We start from the raw sequence: 18,583 nt of genomic DNA, 5'->3' as shown, positions 1-18,583 counted from the left end.
GCTCCGCAACAAGAAAAGCCACTGCAATGAGAAGGCTGTGCACCACAACAAAGTAGCCCCCTCTCGCTGCAACTAGAGAAAGCCTGCGTGCAGCAACGAAGACCCAATGCAGCCAAAGATAAATAAAATTTTAAAAAAATTAAAAAATTTTTTATCTTACACAAAAATAATCTGATTAAAAAAATCAGCTATTACTTATGGAGAACTGATTTCATGCAAATTAAAAATCTAGAAAAATATGCAACAAAATTTGACAGTGGTTACCTATGAGATTTGAGAGGATTTTTGCTTGTTTCCTTTGTTATCATCTACTTATCTGTTTTCTAATTAGTCTATAATAAACATGTGCTATTTGGATTAAAAAGTTTGGTTAAATGTAAAACAGATAGCTAGTGGGAAGCAGCTGCATAGCACAGGGAGATCAGCTCAGTGCTCTGTGACCACCTAGAGGGGTGGGATAGGGAGGGTGGGAGGGAGGCTCAAGAGGGAGGGGATATGGGGATATATGTATGCATATAGCTGATTCACTTTGTTATACAGCAGCAACTAACACAACAATGTAAAGCAATTATACTCCAATAAAGATGTTTAAAAACAAAACAAAACAAACAAAACAAAAAGTTTGGTTAAAATTTGGGGCCATGGAATTAAATAAAGTTAAGTATCTCACACAAAACAATTCAAGTTTTGCCCTGAGGAAGATGAAATAAAGGAAATCACCCATGAGTTATATGGTGGGAATTTGAAAATTGCCTTTGATAAACATGATATAGTCCTCTCCCTTACCTTTCAAATTAATGTCATTTTGTAGGAGATAATATAGGACATTTGGGTGATATAAGACAAAGTAAGTGTTAGTCTACCAAGTAAATATACAAAGAGAAAACAGATATTTTCAAGATCATTATTTAAATAAAAGTCTTACTTGAGTAGGAACAAAAAGTGATTGAGGGGAATGGTTCAGACCTCCTAAATGCCCAGATGAAATTGATGAACTTGAGCTATAGTGATTCACAGCTGGCTGTGGTTTCACAATGGCTGTCAACTTCTGATTTCCTGTTTCAGAGCGACTCCCATGAGAAAGGTTCACCAAGGCACTTGTTGGCAGTCGATAACCTCTACCAGGTGAGCACCTAAAGGTAAAAAGTTTTATCAGGGTCAGAGGAAATTAATACTAAAGGGAGCTAAAAGAATCACATAATTTTGGGGTGGACAGTCCGTAATCCTAATTAAGAAATATTACTTTTAAATTCAGTAAAGGAACTTGAAATCATAGAAAGATCTCAATTTATAAGATTTCTGAAAAGTTTCTGAAAATGTTCTAGAGGTATAGTTGTATGTGTAGAGGTGTGTGTGTGTTAGTTTGTCCTCAGAAGGCTTGCAACATAATAGCTGAGTTAACCAAAAATTCATGAATTAAATGTCAAACTTCTTTAAAAGGTTATGAAGCTACCCCGTGTGGAGCTAGTGTGGCTCTACCTATGCAACAGGGCAAATGTTAGCTTTGATCACTTTTGTCTCCTGATCAATTGTTGAGTCCAGTTCTTTTTATCCTCATCTTCCCATCTTAATGTTCCAGAACTGGGAAGGCTAAGAGACAAGTATTTGCGATTTCCTTCCTTCCTGGCCTTGATAAAAGTGTTTAGATATTAAAATAAGCCTTCTCTGGTCAAAAGTTTTCAACTCTATCACCTCTTTAGAAAGTAATTTTCTTATATTCTGAGATCATGGGGAAGTAGAATTCCTTCATGAGAAATCTTTGTAAGATTTCTAGAAAATATTTTTGTGAGAACTATAGTTTAAGATTCTGCATTATAGAAATGAATATATTGCAGGCATGTAATCTTTTACACAGCTCTCAGTCAGTCAAGAAATCCGGTGTCTCTACCTAGGAGAGGAAAAAAAGAAACCCTGAGAAAAAAGTTAATCATCCTAAAAATATATTTCAAAGTTATTTTGCCTAAAGTTATTGGTAATCAAACATTTTCATGAAAAATAAAATCAGATATGGGATCCAGACCCTGCTGCTGCATTTAAGAGTGCAGACAGTAGGGCTTCCCTGGTGGCGCAGTGGTTGAGAGTCCACCTGCCGATGCAGGTCACGCGGGTTCGTGCCCCGGTCCGGGAGGATCCCACATGCTGCGGAGCGGCTGGGCCCGTGAGCCATGGCCGCTGAGCCTCTGCGTCCGGAGCGAGTGCTCCGCAACGGGAGAGTCCGCAGCAGTGAGAGGCCCACGTACCACAAAAAAAAAGAGTGCAGACAGTAAAGTCTTTGGGTAATAGGCACATTCAAGTTGCAAAACAATAATAGTATTCTGAATGTGATCACTACTTGTAAGGACTGAAGATTGTGATTTTATGCAAATAGGCTAAATAAGAGTAATTAATTTTTTATTTTAATTACCACTAATCAAAACAGAGGAGAAAAAGAAACTAAGCTAACTTCAGTTCAGTTTTCCAGTTGGTGTTTAGAAGGGAGAAAGGAAAACTGGAAAGGATTTCATTTAACCCTCACAATCACCTAGTGAAGTGCACATCTTCATTATAGATGAGGAAATTGAGGGTCAGAATGCTTTTAACTAACCTACCTAAGGTAACACAAAGGTTAAGTGAAAGAGCCCACACTTTCTAATATTCCATGGCACCTCTCATTCTAACATGATCTTTTTCCTATAATTTTAAACTTTCTTTCTATTAATGCTCCCCAAAATAGATTTGAACAAGTCTCCGCCATGTTAAATTAAAAACAAACAATCCAATCCTCTTCCTTTAAACCTCCTCACCCCCAGTTATCTTTTCTCCCCTTCATGGTCAAACTTCTCAAGGGTCAGCTCAGTTTCTTGCCTCCCTTGTTACACCTGCCATTCACTCCTCAAACCAACCCAATCTAGCTTGAGCACCCACAACTCCACTAAAACAAATGACAAAGACTTAAAATGTCACTCAATTCAAAGAACATTTCTATTCCTCAAGTTATTTAACCTTAAAAAAAATGCAAATCTGATCATGTCACATTTCTGATTTTGATGGCTTCACATTGCTTTAATGATAAAGACCATGATACCAAGATCCTTAGCATGTCCTGAAAGTGGCTTACCAGTTCCTGCGTAGTGTGGTCCTTGCTCTTCTCCCTTACTCTAATCTTACACAGTTGCTGAAGTTGACACACCTGCATTCTTTTAGTTTTTAAATGAGTGAAAATGTCCTCTGTTGCATATGCTATTCTTTCTTCCTGACCACTTGTCACTCTTCCTCCAGTTACCTATTCTTCATGTCCCATTTTAAACGTCACTGCTTAAAGAAAGCCTTTCTAGAACTCTCAGGACAGATCATACTCTTATAGACACCTGAAATACTTCTTCCCAGCACTTGTCACATTTTAATTAAAAAATTAATATTGTAGTAAGTTAATTATTGGGTTGGCCAAAAAGTTCGTTCGGGTTTTTGGTACCATCTTACAAAAAACCCGAGCGAACTTTTTGGCCAACTCAATGTATCCCCCCTACTAAAATGAAAGGTCCATGAGGGTAGAAACCATGTCTGTCTTATTCACTGTTACACTCCTGGTAGCAAGTATGATGTCTTGTACATACTAGGAACTGAAATTGTGGACAAATAAACAAGTAATGTAGTTATTGGCCACATGGGCATATTTACAAAGTATAATTATCATCTGGAAATACAAACCTTATTGTTAAACCTCCAGGAAATTCTTCATCAAATAACACTTCAAATAGTACATCAGCTTCTCTATTAGCTGTTTAAAAAAGAGAGAGACTGAAAAATCATACGATAAAAGAAAAATCAGCATGTAAGTTTTTGGGGGATAAGAAGCACTACAACTATCAATACAGAGAGTGAATGAAAAGAAAATAAGCTCACAGAGTAAAATAATACTATTTTAAATTAGATGCTGTGAGAATTAATTATATTTTTCTCTCTGTTTTGGTGTATGTTGGAAATTATTCATAAAAAGAGAGTAAATAAGAGATAACTTTGGAATTTGCGGTTTAGAAGGTCTTACAATCAGACAAAGGAAATGAAGATTTGAAGACATGGCAGTAATGAAAGGAACAGAATGGAGAGAACGGATATACTACTAGATAGAACTGGCAGGAGTTTGTGACCTGTGTAGACGAAAAGAACAGAGATGTCAAAGACTACTCCGAAGTTCTGGCTGAGATGACTTGGTAGATAATGGATGGCATGACTGAGACATGAGACACGTGAGAAAGACTGTGGTGCAATAAACTTAAGGAGGAACAGAAAAGAATAAATTTTGGCAGAGAGGATGATGGGATATAACTGGAAAGTTTAAATTTACTAAAATGCCAAGATAAAGTGAAATAATTAACTATAATAATATTTGAATTCTAAGCCCAAATTAATAATAGAGTCTATCACATAACTTTAGAATTGACTCTGTCTCTCTCTCTCTCTCTCTCTCTCTCTCCCCCCATCTCTATCCCCACCCCTTTCCACGCTATTGGTTCTGTTTCTCGGGAGAATGCTAATACCATACCTGATACTATGTTAGGGGTTGGGGGATGTTTCCCTCATTCTTGGTCCCTCATTCTTGGTCCCTCATTGCCCAAATGAAACCAGGCCTGCAGAGCTTACTCATTCTCCCCCATCTAGCTGTACCTTTCACCTGACACTTTTACCTAAAATCTAAACCCAAGAAAGTGGGGCTCAATGGGAGGCAGGAGCTTCTCCTCTGAAGGCTTAAGGTCCACTTTCTAAGTTCCTGTTTCCCATCTGAGGGAGAAGCCACTTACTCAAAAGATTATTGATAAGAGGATTGTTCACCCCCTTTAGTGGAGATGACAACGGAGATGAGGTATCAGCTGAAGGCAGTAAGACAAATATTTCCCTTTATATTCCATGTCCATGGCAGATATGGTTAATCAATGACAGAGCTTTTTCCACTCAGAGTAGATGTAGCTTTAAAATTTTTGTCAAGACAAAATTCCAAGTGGTCACTGCTACTGATAGGGGTTGTCAGAAGAAAGGAAACTTCTATGTTATCAGAGTTCTAAGGCTTTTTCAGGACAATCTAATTAGAGTACAATCCAATAAGCTCAACATTTGAACTGCCAATGCCTGAGGCTGAACAGATAGCAGCAGGAGGGTTGCTTCATTGCACCCATCTGACCCTTACCATACTTAGCCTGGGCTTAACCTACTTAACCTTCCCACCTCCATTTTCAGCACCAGAAATGTACCCAAAAAAATTCAAAGAAAAATCAGGGAAGAAAATTCTCTTTTTAGAGGCAGACCCCAAGAAGATGTGCAAATGTGGAGAACCACTGCTCAAAGTTAGAAAAGAAACAGGGCACAGAGTTCAAAACCCAGCTCTGCCATTTATTTGTGTAAATTTGGGCAAGTCACTTAAACTCTTAGGCGAGGAAATAATATCTCCCTCTCAGGTGGTTGAGAGGGTTAAATGTAAAATGTAAAAGTGCCGGGCACACTGTTGGCAATAAATAAGCAGCTCTCTTAGGCTCATGGCCTGTCTGCTCTTCCTTCTTTCTGGCAGTGAGACCAAGGCTGAGTGCCTGGGATATGGAGGGACAGTGCTGCCAGCGCTCTGACCTCTAGGTACCTGATTTGCTGCTTCATGTTGGGTTGACTTTTTTTTGGAATCTATGCTGCAAAGCTACTCACTCCAGGCATCCCTTTGAGGCATTTTTAGATCCTTAGCTAATTCTTCCCTTTTCTTTCCATACTCTCATTTTTCTTTCTTTTTTTTTCTTTTTTTGTAAAAAACATATAATATAAAATTTATCATTGTAACCATTTTTAAATGTATAGTATTGTAGTGTTAACTATATGCACATTGTTATACAACAGATTGATAGGTCTGTTTTACATACAATATCTAGTTGTATTCATAAAATTCAAATAAATATGCAAATCTTTTAACCACAAATAAGCTGATGCATCATGTTTGTTTATTTCTCCACAGATATCAAGAGATTACAATGACAATTAAGGTAAAGCCCTGAACAAGGTTAGATGAAGCCCGATGAAATGTTTCTCTTAGTTTCATGAAAACACAAGTATGTATTCTAAGGTTTTAGATAATTTTAATGTGCTACACATAAGCTACCAAATTTTCAGCAGCCGTTCCTCAACTTCCCCACGTTTTAATCACTTCCCAGATGATTACACAAGATAGAGAAGAAGAATTTTCTCTGAAAACCTAAAGCTGGAAAAAACTTAACTAAAACATAAAAGGATTTAGTGTTTTTCCTGATTTATAGTTGCTTACTGCTTACGTATAACACACACAAGTTTGTGTTTCACTCTACAATATAAACACAGTTGGAGACACGTCAAATATTGAATTATTACCCCCTTTAATTCCTATGATGGTGCCCCGAAGGCCAACTGGAACGGAAAAGTTCTCTCTCACATTTACAACTCGGTCAAAGAGACGAAACTCTGCATCCCGATCAGGAATGACTCCATGTTGCTGTTCTAAAGGCTGAAGAGAAGAAAGATTTAATTATTATTATTAACACTAATTTTAAGAAGTTTTTCTACTAATGTATTGAAAACATTTTGTTCCTTCTATACTTTCAAAGCAAAAACAACAACTCTGAATTCTCTGACAGGAAACTTACTCTGTATAGCAAATGGGGCTTCACTGTCACTCGAACCTTCTTATTATTCTTTCTTTGCTGAGGAAAGAAGAATTTGAAAATATTTTTAAAATATTAAAATTTTAAATTATTTTTCAATATATGGACATGCCTGAATGTTAAAAAGCCAAAAGAAATGAGTAATTTTAAGATTTGTGAATTTCTTTAGATGCAAGCAAGGATGAATAAATAAATTCTTACATTTTTTAAAGTAAAATTTTTTTGTTGATATATAAGACATATAGAAAAATGCAAACTTATAAGTATAAAATCTGATGAATTTTTATAGTATGAGCATATGTATGTATATCCACACTCAGTTCAAGAAACAGAACACTACTAAGCACAACATAAAAGACCTTGAAAAAAGAAATTAAAAATAGGGAACGCTTGTATTGTCTTCCAGTTACTACCCCTCCCCAATGTAACCTTATTTCTAACACTAAAGATTATACTTGTCAGTTTTGAACTTTATGTAAATGCTATCCTATTCAAATGCCTTTTTATCCTAAGAAGAATTGTACATAATGGTCAATAAAGATTAACAGTAAAGGAAAAACAGGTATAAAGTATTGATCTTTGTCAATACTTTGGGTTTTGTGGCTACTTATAAAAATTAAGGTAACATTCATACAAAGTCTTTGCTTTTGGAAACTGGCTTTGGTGTTTAAATTTTTGACTATCTAAAAATGCTGGAAGAAGAGTTTTCTCCTCCATTTGCTACTTGTTAATTCTGTGACCTCACACTTAAGCACCAGCTTCCTTCAATCTGTAAGATGGAAATAATATTACCTGTTCTACCTAATAGAAATGTGAGAATAGGAGTCAAGATGGTTGTGTGGGAAGATGCCAAGTTAGCATCGCCCCACAGCTAGGGTGCCTGCCGGCCGCTGGTGGGGGACCCTGATGCCCAAGGTGGGGGAACTCAGGGGGGAGGAGAAGTGGAGGCCTGACGGGATGGGTGCCCCTGAGGCCAGGGAGATCAGGAAAGGCAGGCAGGAGGGGCCCTCCAAGAGGAGCAGGAAAGGAGCAGAGGGCGATCACCCGGCCCACTCTGGCCCAGGGAGCCTGCTGAGCTCCCAGGCCGGTAGCACCCCCCCCCCCCCCAACCAATGCCTCCTTCAGGCCACGTGGGTCCTAGAGGCATAGGAGGGAGGCTGGGGAGAGCAGGATAGGCAGGCGGGAAGGGCCCTCTGGGAGTAGTGGGAGAGGAGCAGAGGCTGTTTGCCCCACTCATGTGGGCACGGGGAGCCTGCTGAGCTCCCAGGCTGGACCCTGCTCTCCAAAGCCCCCTCCAGGCTGTGGGGGCACAGGAGGGAGGCTGGGGAGATCAGGCGAGGCAGGCGGGAGGGGCCCTCCAGGAGGAGTGGGAGGGGAGCAGAGGGAGTTTGCCCTTCCCAATCAGGCTCAGGGAGCCTGCTGGGCTCCCAGGTGAGGCCCTGGCCTCTGAGACCAGGGGTGGGGGGTACGCCTGGGTCCCTCCTGTTCCTTTGAGCCTAAGCCCCACCCCCCACCCCACACAGCCATGAGGGCCTTTTCCCGCCCTGTGGGTCCTGAGCACAGGCCCCACCCACCGCCCAAACCTTGCCCTTGCTTAGGCCCCGCCCTCCACAGCCAAGGCCTCCATCCCTGCCTTTTTTTTCCCCTCTTTTCCCTCTGCCTCCTTTTTACAATTGTACTATTGTACCTTCCAGTTGTTGATTCATCTATATTTTTATTTTTATATTCTTTCTAACATATCTGTTAGCTTCCTAGTCTAATTTTATCTTTTACTTTGTTATTGTTCTCTCTCTCTTTTTTTTTGCCACCCCATTTGGCTTGCGGGATCTTGGTTCACGAGCCAGGGGTCGGGCTGAAGCTCCTGTGGTGGGAGTTCTGTGATGGAACCACTGGACTAACAGAGAACCTCAGACCCCAGCGAATATTCATTGGAGTGAGGTCTCATGAGTTCCTCATCTCAGCACCAAGACCCAGCTCTACCCAACAGCCTACAAACTCCAGTGTTGGAAGCCTCAGGCCAAACAACCAGTAAGACAGGAACACAATCCCGCTCATTAAAAAGAAAAAAGAAAGAGAGAGAGAGACGGCAAAAACATATGTCACAGACGTAAGAGGAAGGTAAAAACCTACAAGACCAAATAAATGAAGAGGAAACAGGCAATTTAGCTGAAAAAGAATTCAGAGTAATGATAGTAAAGATGATCCAGAAGCTCAGAACCAGAATGGAGGCATGGATTGAGAAAATACAAGAAATGTTTAACAAAGATCTAGAAGAACTAAAGAACAAACAAACAGAGATGAACAACACAATAACTGAAATGAAAAACACACTAGAAGGAATCAGTAACAGAATAACTGAGACAGAAGAACAAGTAAGTGAGTTGGAAGACAAAATGGTGGAAATAACTGCCGAGGAGCAGAATAAAGAAAAAAGAATGAAAAGAATTGAAGACAATCTCAGAAACCTCTGGAACAACACTAAATTCACCAACAATCAAATTATAGGGGTCCCAGAAGAAGAAGAGAAAAAGAAAGGTCTGAGAAAATATTTGAAGAGATTATAGTCGAAAACTTTCCTAACGTGGGAAAGGAAACAGTCACCCAAGCCCAGGAAGCAAAGAGAATTTCATACAGGATAAACCCTAGGAATAACACACCAAGACACATACATACTAATCAAAGTAACAAAAATTAAATTCAAAGAAAAAGTATTAAAAGCAGCAAGGGAAAAACAAAAAATAACATAAAAAGGAATCCCCATAAGGTTATCAGCTGATTTTTCAGCAAAAACTCTGCAGGCCAGAAGGGAGTGGCAGGATATACTTAAAGTGATGAAAGAGAAAAACCTACAACCAGGATTACTCTACCCAGCAAGAATCTCATTCAGATTCAATGGAGAAATCAAAAGCTTTTCAGACAAACAAAAGCTAAGAGAATTCAGCACCACCAAACCAGCTTTACAACAAATGCTAAAGAAGCTTCTCTAGGCGGAAAACACAAGAGAAGAAAAAGACCCACAAAAACAAACCCAAAACAATTAAGAAAATGGTAATAGGAACATACATATTGATAATAACCTTGAATGTAAATGGATTAAATGCCCCAACCAAAAGACACAGACTGGCTGAATAGATACCAAAACAAGACCCATATATATGCTGTCTACAAGAGACCCACTTCAGACCTAGGGACACATACAGACTGAAAGTGAAGGGATGGAAAAAGATATCCATGCAAATGGAAATCAAAAGACAGTTGGAGTACCAATACTTGTGTCTGATAAAACAGACTTTAAAATAAAGACTGTTACAAGAGATAAGGAGGGACACTACATAATGATCAAAGGATCAATCCAAGAAGAAGATATAACAATTATAAATGTTTATGGGGCGTCCCTGATGGCACAGTGGTTAACAATCTGCCTGCCAATGCAGGGGACACAGGTTAGAGCCCTGGCCTGAGAAGATTCCACATGCCGTGGAGCAACTAAGCCCGTGCACCACAAGTATTGAGCCTGCACTCTAGAGCCTGTGCTCCACAGCAAGAGAAACCAGTGTAATGAGAAGCCCATGCACCACAACAAAGAGTAGCACTCGCTCGCCGCAACTAGAGTGAGCCCGCTAACGGCAACGAAGACCCAACGCAGCCAAAAATAAAATAAAGTAAAAAAAAAAATGTTTATGCACCCAACATAGGAGCACCTCAATACATAAGGCAAATGCTAACAACCACAAAAGGAGAAATCGACAGTAACACAATAGTAGGGGACTTTAACACCCCGCTTACACCAATGGAAAGATCATACAAACAGAAAATAAATAAGGAAACACAAGTTTTCAATAACACAATAGACCAGGTAGATTTAATTGATATTTATAGAGCATTCCACCCAAAAGTGGCAGAATACACTTTCTTCTCAAGTGCACATGGAACATTCTCCAGGATAGATCACATCTTGGGTCACAAATCAAGCCCCAGAAAATTTAAGAAAATTGAAATCGTATCAAGCATCTTTTCTGACCACAACGTTATGAGACTGGAAATCAATTACAGGAAAAAAACTGTAAAAAACACAAATAACATGGAGGCTAAACAGTGCATTACTAAATAACCAAGAGATCACTAAAGAAATCAAAGAAGAAATAAAAAAATACATAGAAACAAATGACAACGAAAACACGACGACCCAAAACCTATGGGATGCAGCAAAAGCAGTTCCAAGAGGGAAGTTTATAGCAATTCAATCTCACCTCAAGAAACAAGAAAAATCTCAAATAAACAATCTAAACTTACACTGAAAACAATTACAGAAAGAAGAATAAAGAAAACCCAAAGTCAGTAGAAGGAAAGAAATCATAAAAATCTGAGCAGAAATAAATGAAATAGAAATGAAGAAAACAATAGCAAAGATCAATAAAACTAAAAGTTCGTTCTTTGAGAAGATAAACAAAATTGATAAACCCTTAGCCAGACTCATCAAGAAAAAAAGGGAGAGGATACAAATCAGTAAAATTAGAAATGCAAAGGGAGAAATCAAAACTGACACCGCAGAAATACAAAGGATTATAAGAGACTACTACAAACAACTATATGCCAATAAAATGGACAACCACGAAGAAATGGACAAATTCTTGGAAAGGTACAATTTTCCAAGACTAAACCAGGAAGAATTAGAAAATATAAACAGACCAATCACAAGCACTGAAATTGAAACCCTAATTAAAAATCTTCCAACAAACAAAAGTCCAGGACCAGATGGCTTCACAGGCAAATTCCATCAAACATTTAGAGAAGAGCTAACATTGATCCTTCTCAAACTCTTCCAAAAAATTGCAGAGGGAGAAACACTCCCAAATTCATTCTACGAAGCCACCATCACCCTGATATCAATACCAGAAAAAGATATCACAAAAAAAGAAAATTATAGATGAATACACTGATGAACATAGATGTAAAAATCCTGAACAAAATACTAGCAAACAGAATTCAACAACACATTAAAAGGATCATACACCATGGTCAAGTGGGATTTATCCCAGGGATGCAAGGATTCTTCAATATATGCAAATCAGTCAATGTGGTACACCACATTAACAAATTAAGGAATAAAAACCATATGATCATCTCAACAGATGCAGAAAAAGCTTTTGACAAAATTCAACACCGATTTATGATAAAATCTCTCCAGAAAATTGGCATAGAGGGAACCTACCTCAACATAATAAAGGCCATATATGACAAACCCACAGCAAGCATCATGCTCAATGGTGAAAAACTGAAAGCATTTCCACTAAGATCAGGGACAAAGAAGGATGTCCACTCTCGCCACTCTTATTCAACACAGTTTTGGAAATCCTAGCCACGACAATTAGAGAAGAAAAAGAAATAAAAAGAATACAAATTGGAAAAAAAGAAGTCAAACTGTCATTGCTTGCAGATGACATGATACTATACAAACTACCAATGGCATTCTTCACAGAATTAGAACAGAGAATTTTACAATTCGTATGGAAACACAAAAGACCCCGAACAGCCAAAGCAATCTTGAGACAGAAAAACAGAGTTGGAGGAATCAGGCTCCCTGACCTCAAACTATATACCACAAAGGTACAGTAATCAAGACAATATGGTACTGGTACAAAAACAGAAATATAGAGCAATGGTACAGGATAGAAAGCCCAGAGATAAACCCACGCACATATGGTCACCTAATTTATGACAAAGGAGGCAAAAACATTCAATGGAGAAAAAATAGCCTCTTCAATAAGTGGTGCTGGGAAAACTGCACAGCTACATGTGAAAGAACTAGACTAGAACACTCCCTAACACCATACACAAAAATAAACTCCAAATGGTTTAAAGACCTAAATGTAAGACCAGACAATATAAAACTCTTAGAGGAAAACATAGGAAAAATAGGCTTCGATATAAACCACAGCAAGATCTCTTTTGATCCACCTCCTAGAGTAATGGAAATAAAAACAAAAATAAGTAAATGGGACTTAATTAAACTTAAAAGCTTTTGCACAGCAAAGCAAACCATAAACAAGACAAAAAGACAACCCTCAGAATGGGAGAAAATACTTGCAAATGAAACAATAGACAAAAGATTAATGTCCAAAATATACAAACAGCTCATGGAGCTCAATAACAAAAAAAACAATCCAATTAAAAAATGGGCAGAAGACCTAAACAGACATTTCACCAAGGAAGACATACAGATGGCCAAGAGCCACGTGAAAAGATGCTCAACATCACTAATTATTAGAGAGATGCAAATCAAAACTACAATGAGGTATCATGTCACACCAGTCAGAATGGCAGTTATCAAAAAATGTAGAAACAATAAATGCTGGAAAGGGTGTGGTGAAAAGGGTACCCTCCTGCACTGTTGGTGGGAAGATACATTGATACAACCACTATGGAGAACCATATGGATGTTCCTTAAAAAACTAAAAATAGAGGGCTTCCCTGGTGGCACAGTGGTTGAGAGTCCGCCTGCCGATGCAGGGGACACGGGTTCGTGCCCCGGTCTGGGAAGATCCCACATGCCGCGGAGTGGCTGGGTCTGTGAGCCATGGCCGCTGAGCCTGTGCATCTGGAGCCTGTGATCCGCAATGGGAGAGGCCACAACAGTGAGAGGCCCACGTACCGCAAAAAAATAAAAACCAAAAAACTAAAAATAGAACTATCATATGACCCAGGAATCCCACTACTGGGCATATACCCTGAGAAAACCATAATTCAAAAAGAGTCATGTACCAAAATGTTCATTGCAGCTCTATTTACAATAGCCGGGACATGGAAGCAACCTAAATATCCACTGACAGATGAATGGATAAAGAAGATGTGGCGGGTTTCACTGGTGGCACAGCGGTTAAGAATCCGCCTGCCAATGCAGGGGACACGGGTTCGAGCCCTGGCCCGGGAAGATCTCACATGCCGCGGAGCAACTAAGCCTGTGCGTCACAACTACTGAGCCTGCGCTCTAGAGCCCGTGAGCCACAACTACTGAGCCCACGTGCCTCCCACGTGCCTAGAGCCCGTGCTCCGCAGCAAGAGAAGCCACCGCACCACAATGCACACCACAATGAAGAGTAGCCCCCGCTCACTGCAACTAGAGAAAAGCCCATGTCCCAACAGAGACCCAATGCAGCCAAAAATAAAATAAATTAATTAAAAAAAAAACACCTTTCACTTTATAAAAGAAAAGAAGATGTGACACATGTATACAATGGAATATTACTCAGCCATGAAAAGAAACAAAATTGAGTTATTTGTAGTGAGGTGGATGGACCCAGAGTCTGTCAATAGAGTGAAGTAAGTCAGAAAGAGAAAAACAAATACCGTATGCTAACGCATATATATGGAATCTAGAAAAAAAAAATGGTATGGATGAACCTAGTTGCAGGGCAGGAATACAGATGTAGACATAGAGAATGGACTTGAGGACACAGGGTGGGAGGGGGAAGCTGGGGTGAAGTGAGAGTAGCACTGACAATATATACACTACCGAATGTAAAATAGTTAGATAGTGGGAAGCAGCAGCATAGCACAGGGAGATCAGCTCGGTGCTTTGCGATGACCTAGAGGGGTGGAATAGGGAGGATGGGAGGGAGGCTCAAGAGGGAGGGGATATGGGGACATATGTATGCATATGGCTGATTCACTTTGGTGTACAACAGAAACATAGTATTGTGAAGCAATTATACTCCAATAAAGATCTATTAAAAAAATTAACAAGGAAAAATATACTGTGTAAAAAAAAAAAGTGAGAATACTTTATAACCATTGCAATCCATTACTATGATTTACATTAAATATTTTCAAAAAGTGAATTCTTACCTGATAGGAAAAATGGCAGCAGTTTACTTGTAATGATAGTCACCTATTTTTAGACTATAGCTTATGGACATAAGTACAAAAGGGCACAAAACAGCCCTAAGCTACAGAGTCCATGTACTATAGAGTTCTTGTATTTATATACAGTAAAATGCTCCAGCCTTTAAACAGAGTCTATTTTCTTTTATTATAGAGATATTTCATTTCTATCTATCAATAAATATTTACTGAGTTCTATTTATGTGCCATTTATTGATTTAGGTACTGGAGATAGAACAGTGAACTGTTCTTCTATTCTAGTTGCGGGAGACATACAAGAAACAAACTAAGGGAAAAAAATAGCATGTTTGAAGATAAAAAGCATAGAGGAATATAAAGCAGAGAAGGGGGATCAGCAGTGTGGGGAGAGACTGAAATTTTAAATAGGGTGAAAAGTGAAGGTCTTACTGACAAGGTGTCTATGTTTCCAGGGCATAGCAGACTAGAAGTACTGATAGAGTACAACTGGTGCCTACTGACAATAGCAAGAAAAAAGAATATGAGAAAAGATTTAAAGTAATTTAAAAAAGCAGATACAAGAACTGTGCCTGGAGGATTGCATATGAAAAAACAACCCATATGATCTAACACATCCCTAGGCATTATTACTATAATTACAGCATTGATTAGAAAATATGGCATTCAAACCTGACTCATTAGGCAAATTAATAGACTAGGGCATTTTCACTATAGGCCCCAACCCACAGCTACTAAAATGAGAAGTTCTGGGGAATGACTACTGAAAGTGTGATCACCTGGGAGCTTGGCAGAAATGCAGAATATCAAGAGCTGCTCATCCTAGAGCTACTGAATCAGAATCTGTATTTTATCAAGATCCCCCAGTGACTCATTTGCAAAGTTCAAGAAGTACTGCTCTGAGGGTGGAATCCAGAATGCACGTTTTTTAAAAAGCTCCTCCAGTAATTTTGATAATTAGCTGAGTTTGGGAACCACTGTCAATAAGAAAACTAGGAATACTTTTAATGATGACCCAGCATTAAAAAGAAAAGTTTAAATTATATTCAGAATGTTATGTTCATTTTTTAGTTTTTTCTCCTCCTTTTCTTTGTTACCCTAATAACATTATAACACTGAAAAGGGGAAAAAAAAAGTCACTCATAACTGCTCCTCCTTGACTCATTAACAGGTTTAATAAAAAAGTCCTGTCTTATCTATATGTACATACATTTTAAAAATGTTGTAATCAAAATAATGGACTACAACTTTGTATGTGTATCTTCAGTTTGCAAAGTAAGGGGAGAATGTGTAAAACATTTTAGAAAGCTCTGCATCCAAATGGGTTCAAATAAAAATTGAGGGCTTAAAGCTATAAACTTTTGTTAAGTGGAAAACTCATTTCAAAAACCATACTGGACAAATAGACTTTACATTGAAAGACAATTAAAAAGAAATGCAGGCTTTCTATCCTCAGCTGAATATCATTAACCTTTCAAAATATCAAACTCTTGGCTCTGAGCCTTACATTTTTTCTTAAAGAGTCATCTAGTGGTGGTTTTCCAGACCGAATTCATAGCTCTTGAGCATGTGATAAGAGAATTCAAATAATAATAGCTAAGTATTATTAAGCATTAATAATAGCTAGGCATTATTAGGAGTTTATATGTATTAACTCAGTTAATTCTTTTGAGGACTATATGAGGACTATTTTATTCTTATTTTACCAATCAGGAAATGGAGGCATGGAAAGGTTAACTATCTTGCCTAAGGTTTTAAATACTGAAAGAGGGATGGGGGAAAATGACGTGAGAGACCAGTTCTTAACTTACTCTGCTATTAGTTCAAACAAGAGAGCACTGTGTTAGGAAAGCAACATCATTTTAATAAAAAGGCAAATATATGAAAAATAAAATTGTAAGTTAAAAAAAGGAATCAAATTAACCCATTTTCTATTGCATCAAGATTGGGAATCAAAACAGATAAAACAGTTAAGCCTACACAGGTTACTGCTTTTTAAAATCAAGACATAAAAAAAGGATAGTTTAAGTGGGATTTCAAAAATACTTAGTAACTGAATGAGTTTATCAGTGGGAAATAAAAGTGAAATAAATATAATTTTTATGTTCTATAAAAAGATGAACTGTATCTTTTAAAGAACTTAGAATAGGAAAGAATACGGAATTAACCTTATTTCTCAATCACAAACTTTCTATTGACTAGACTCAGAAAATATTAATTCTTAAAATTAGAAACACTACAAGGACATAAAATTTAAATGCTATGGCTTTAGGGACTTCCCTGGTGTTCCAGTGGTTAAGACTCCATGCTCCCAATGCAAGGGGCATGGGTTCGATCCCTGGTCGGGGAACTAAGATCCCACATGCCACAGGGTGCGGCCAAAAGAAAAAAGATGGGCATTTATATTTATTTAGACAAACTTAATGGACACTGGAAAAGGCTGGAATATTTTTTTAAATTACAGAATATTTTGACATAATTTAGAATCACTAAGTATATGTTTTATATGATTGAAATACAAATAAATTATTTGTAGGATAACATATAGTTCATTTAACTTCAAATCTCATCAGTAATCTTCGTTATTGAAAATTAGTACCTTGCACTTTTCAACTTCTTCTTCAATTTTCTCAACAATAGCTGCATCCAGAATTTGTAAATCACAAGAAGAACGAGACAAAGTACTGACAGGATGTCCCTTTAGCCAAGTAATAATTTCTTGAACTTTCTCAGCACTATATTAAAAACAATAATTTTTTCACATTAATTGAAACTTTCTGAGGGTTTATATAAAAGGCCTGATATGAACTTTCTGAGGGCTACGAATTATAAAAGATATCAAATATATAATCAATCACACCACTTAATTGGGGCTAATTATGAATCCAATATAAACATGGACATGTTATTTCTCAGTAATTATAATGAAACACAAAAATTAGTTTAAAAGTACTTTACTGATTAAATGAAATAAAAAATTATATTAAGATCATAAAGCAAGAACAAAACAATACAAAACCCTCCCCCCAAGAGTAATATAAATTCTTGATAAACTAACTACTACCCTTCAGTAGAACCACTAAGTTGAACTATGCGGCAATAAATCTCATAAATTTTGCTTACCCATTCTCATTTTCTCCAGGCCAAATGTCGTCTTCATAGAACACATCCTCTTGACTATTTTTGGCTATATAACTAAACAGTTCTGGAGCTCTAGCCGAACAAACAAACAAAAATACTGCTTTTAAAAGTATGGCTAATTTCATATAAACTTCCTATCAAATTTCTGGATCCTAAGGGGATATATTAAATATACTGAGGACTAATTATGTAAACATATAAGGGATAGAGACCAAAAGATTGAAAGTATTCATAGGTCCTCAAAAAAAGATGAGGGAGAAATGATTCAATTCTTAAGTATAATTAAACTATGATTTTTATAATTGAAATTTTTATAATTGAAACTATGATGATTCAATTACTGACTCTATCCCTCTTAGACTATAATGACAGGTGATAAATGGACAAAAATAATGTATACAGGTTCATTTTCTAGTTTTCACAATAAAGCTAGAGCACTCCACAAAAGAGCAAATGAAAATCCACTAAAAGTTTCTTCTGATATTCCTCAAAATCCCATTGTTCTCTAACAGTGTACTGTAGTACTTTCAAATACACATAGCAGACTGAACACGTGCTTATTTCTGCTCCCTTCCCAGCCTGCTAAAAGAATAGTAAAGTAGAAAAAAGGGCATGGACCTATAAAGACAGATGAAGAGAGAAGCAGAGAATCTGATAGTACATGCTGAGTTAACAAAATTTTAGAAACTGAAAACTGAATAGATATGTATGAACTGACTTGACAGATAGGAATAAGCTGTACCCTAAGTCACCAGAGTGGGAAGTCAACAAGAAGCAAGTTAATGTGAACTGTGAAAGTCTGCAAAAGCTCAGGAGATATGGGCTCCATACATTTTGATGCTGCAGTATGGGGTGGGTTTAACAGGCTTTTAGTTGAAAATTTTGTATAATAAGTAGTTAGGCAGTCACCTCCACCTCAGCGTAAATCACGTAGTTTA

The 18,583-nt window shown here is 37.7% G+C and overlaps 1 protein-coding gene across 2 annotated transcripts in view; it reads right to left on the bottom strand.

The window, feature by feature from the left end:
• Positions 1–18,583, bottom strand: part of XRN1 (5'-3' exoribonuclease 1) — a 100,795-nt gene that overhangs the window by 26,066 nt on the left and 56,146 nt on the right. For both annotated transcript variants that reach the window (XM_030873309.3, XM_030873310.3), the window contains exons 26-31: positions 17,628–17,717; positions 17,104–17,239; positions 6,630–6,686; positions 6,358–6,490; positions 3,688–3,757; positions 926–1,133 (exon numbers count right to left, since the gene is read on the bottom strand). In XM_030873309.3, coding sequence (XP_030729169.1) covers positions 926–1,133; positions 3,688–3,757; positions 6,358–6,490; positions 6,630–6,686; positions 17,104–17,239; positions 17,628–17,717 — 694 coding nt within the window. The remainder of the gene's footprint in view (positions 1–925; positions 1,134–3,687; positions 3,758–6,357; positions 6,491–6,629; positions 6,687–17,103; positions 17,240–17,627; positions 17,718–18,583) is intronic.

Source organism: Globicephala melas, chromosome 4, assembly GCF_963455315.2.
Source record: "Globicephala melas chromosome 4, mGloMel1.2, whole genome shotgun sequence".
NCBI lineage: Eukaryota > Metazoa > Chordata > Mammalia > Artiodactyla > Delphinidae > Globicephala > Globicephala melas.
Note: the sequence above shows the minus strand (reverse complement) of the source record. Positions and strands in the feature narration are given on the sequence as shown.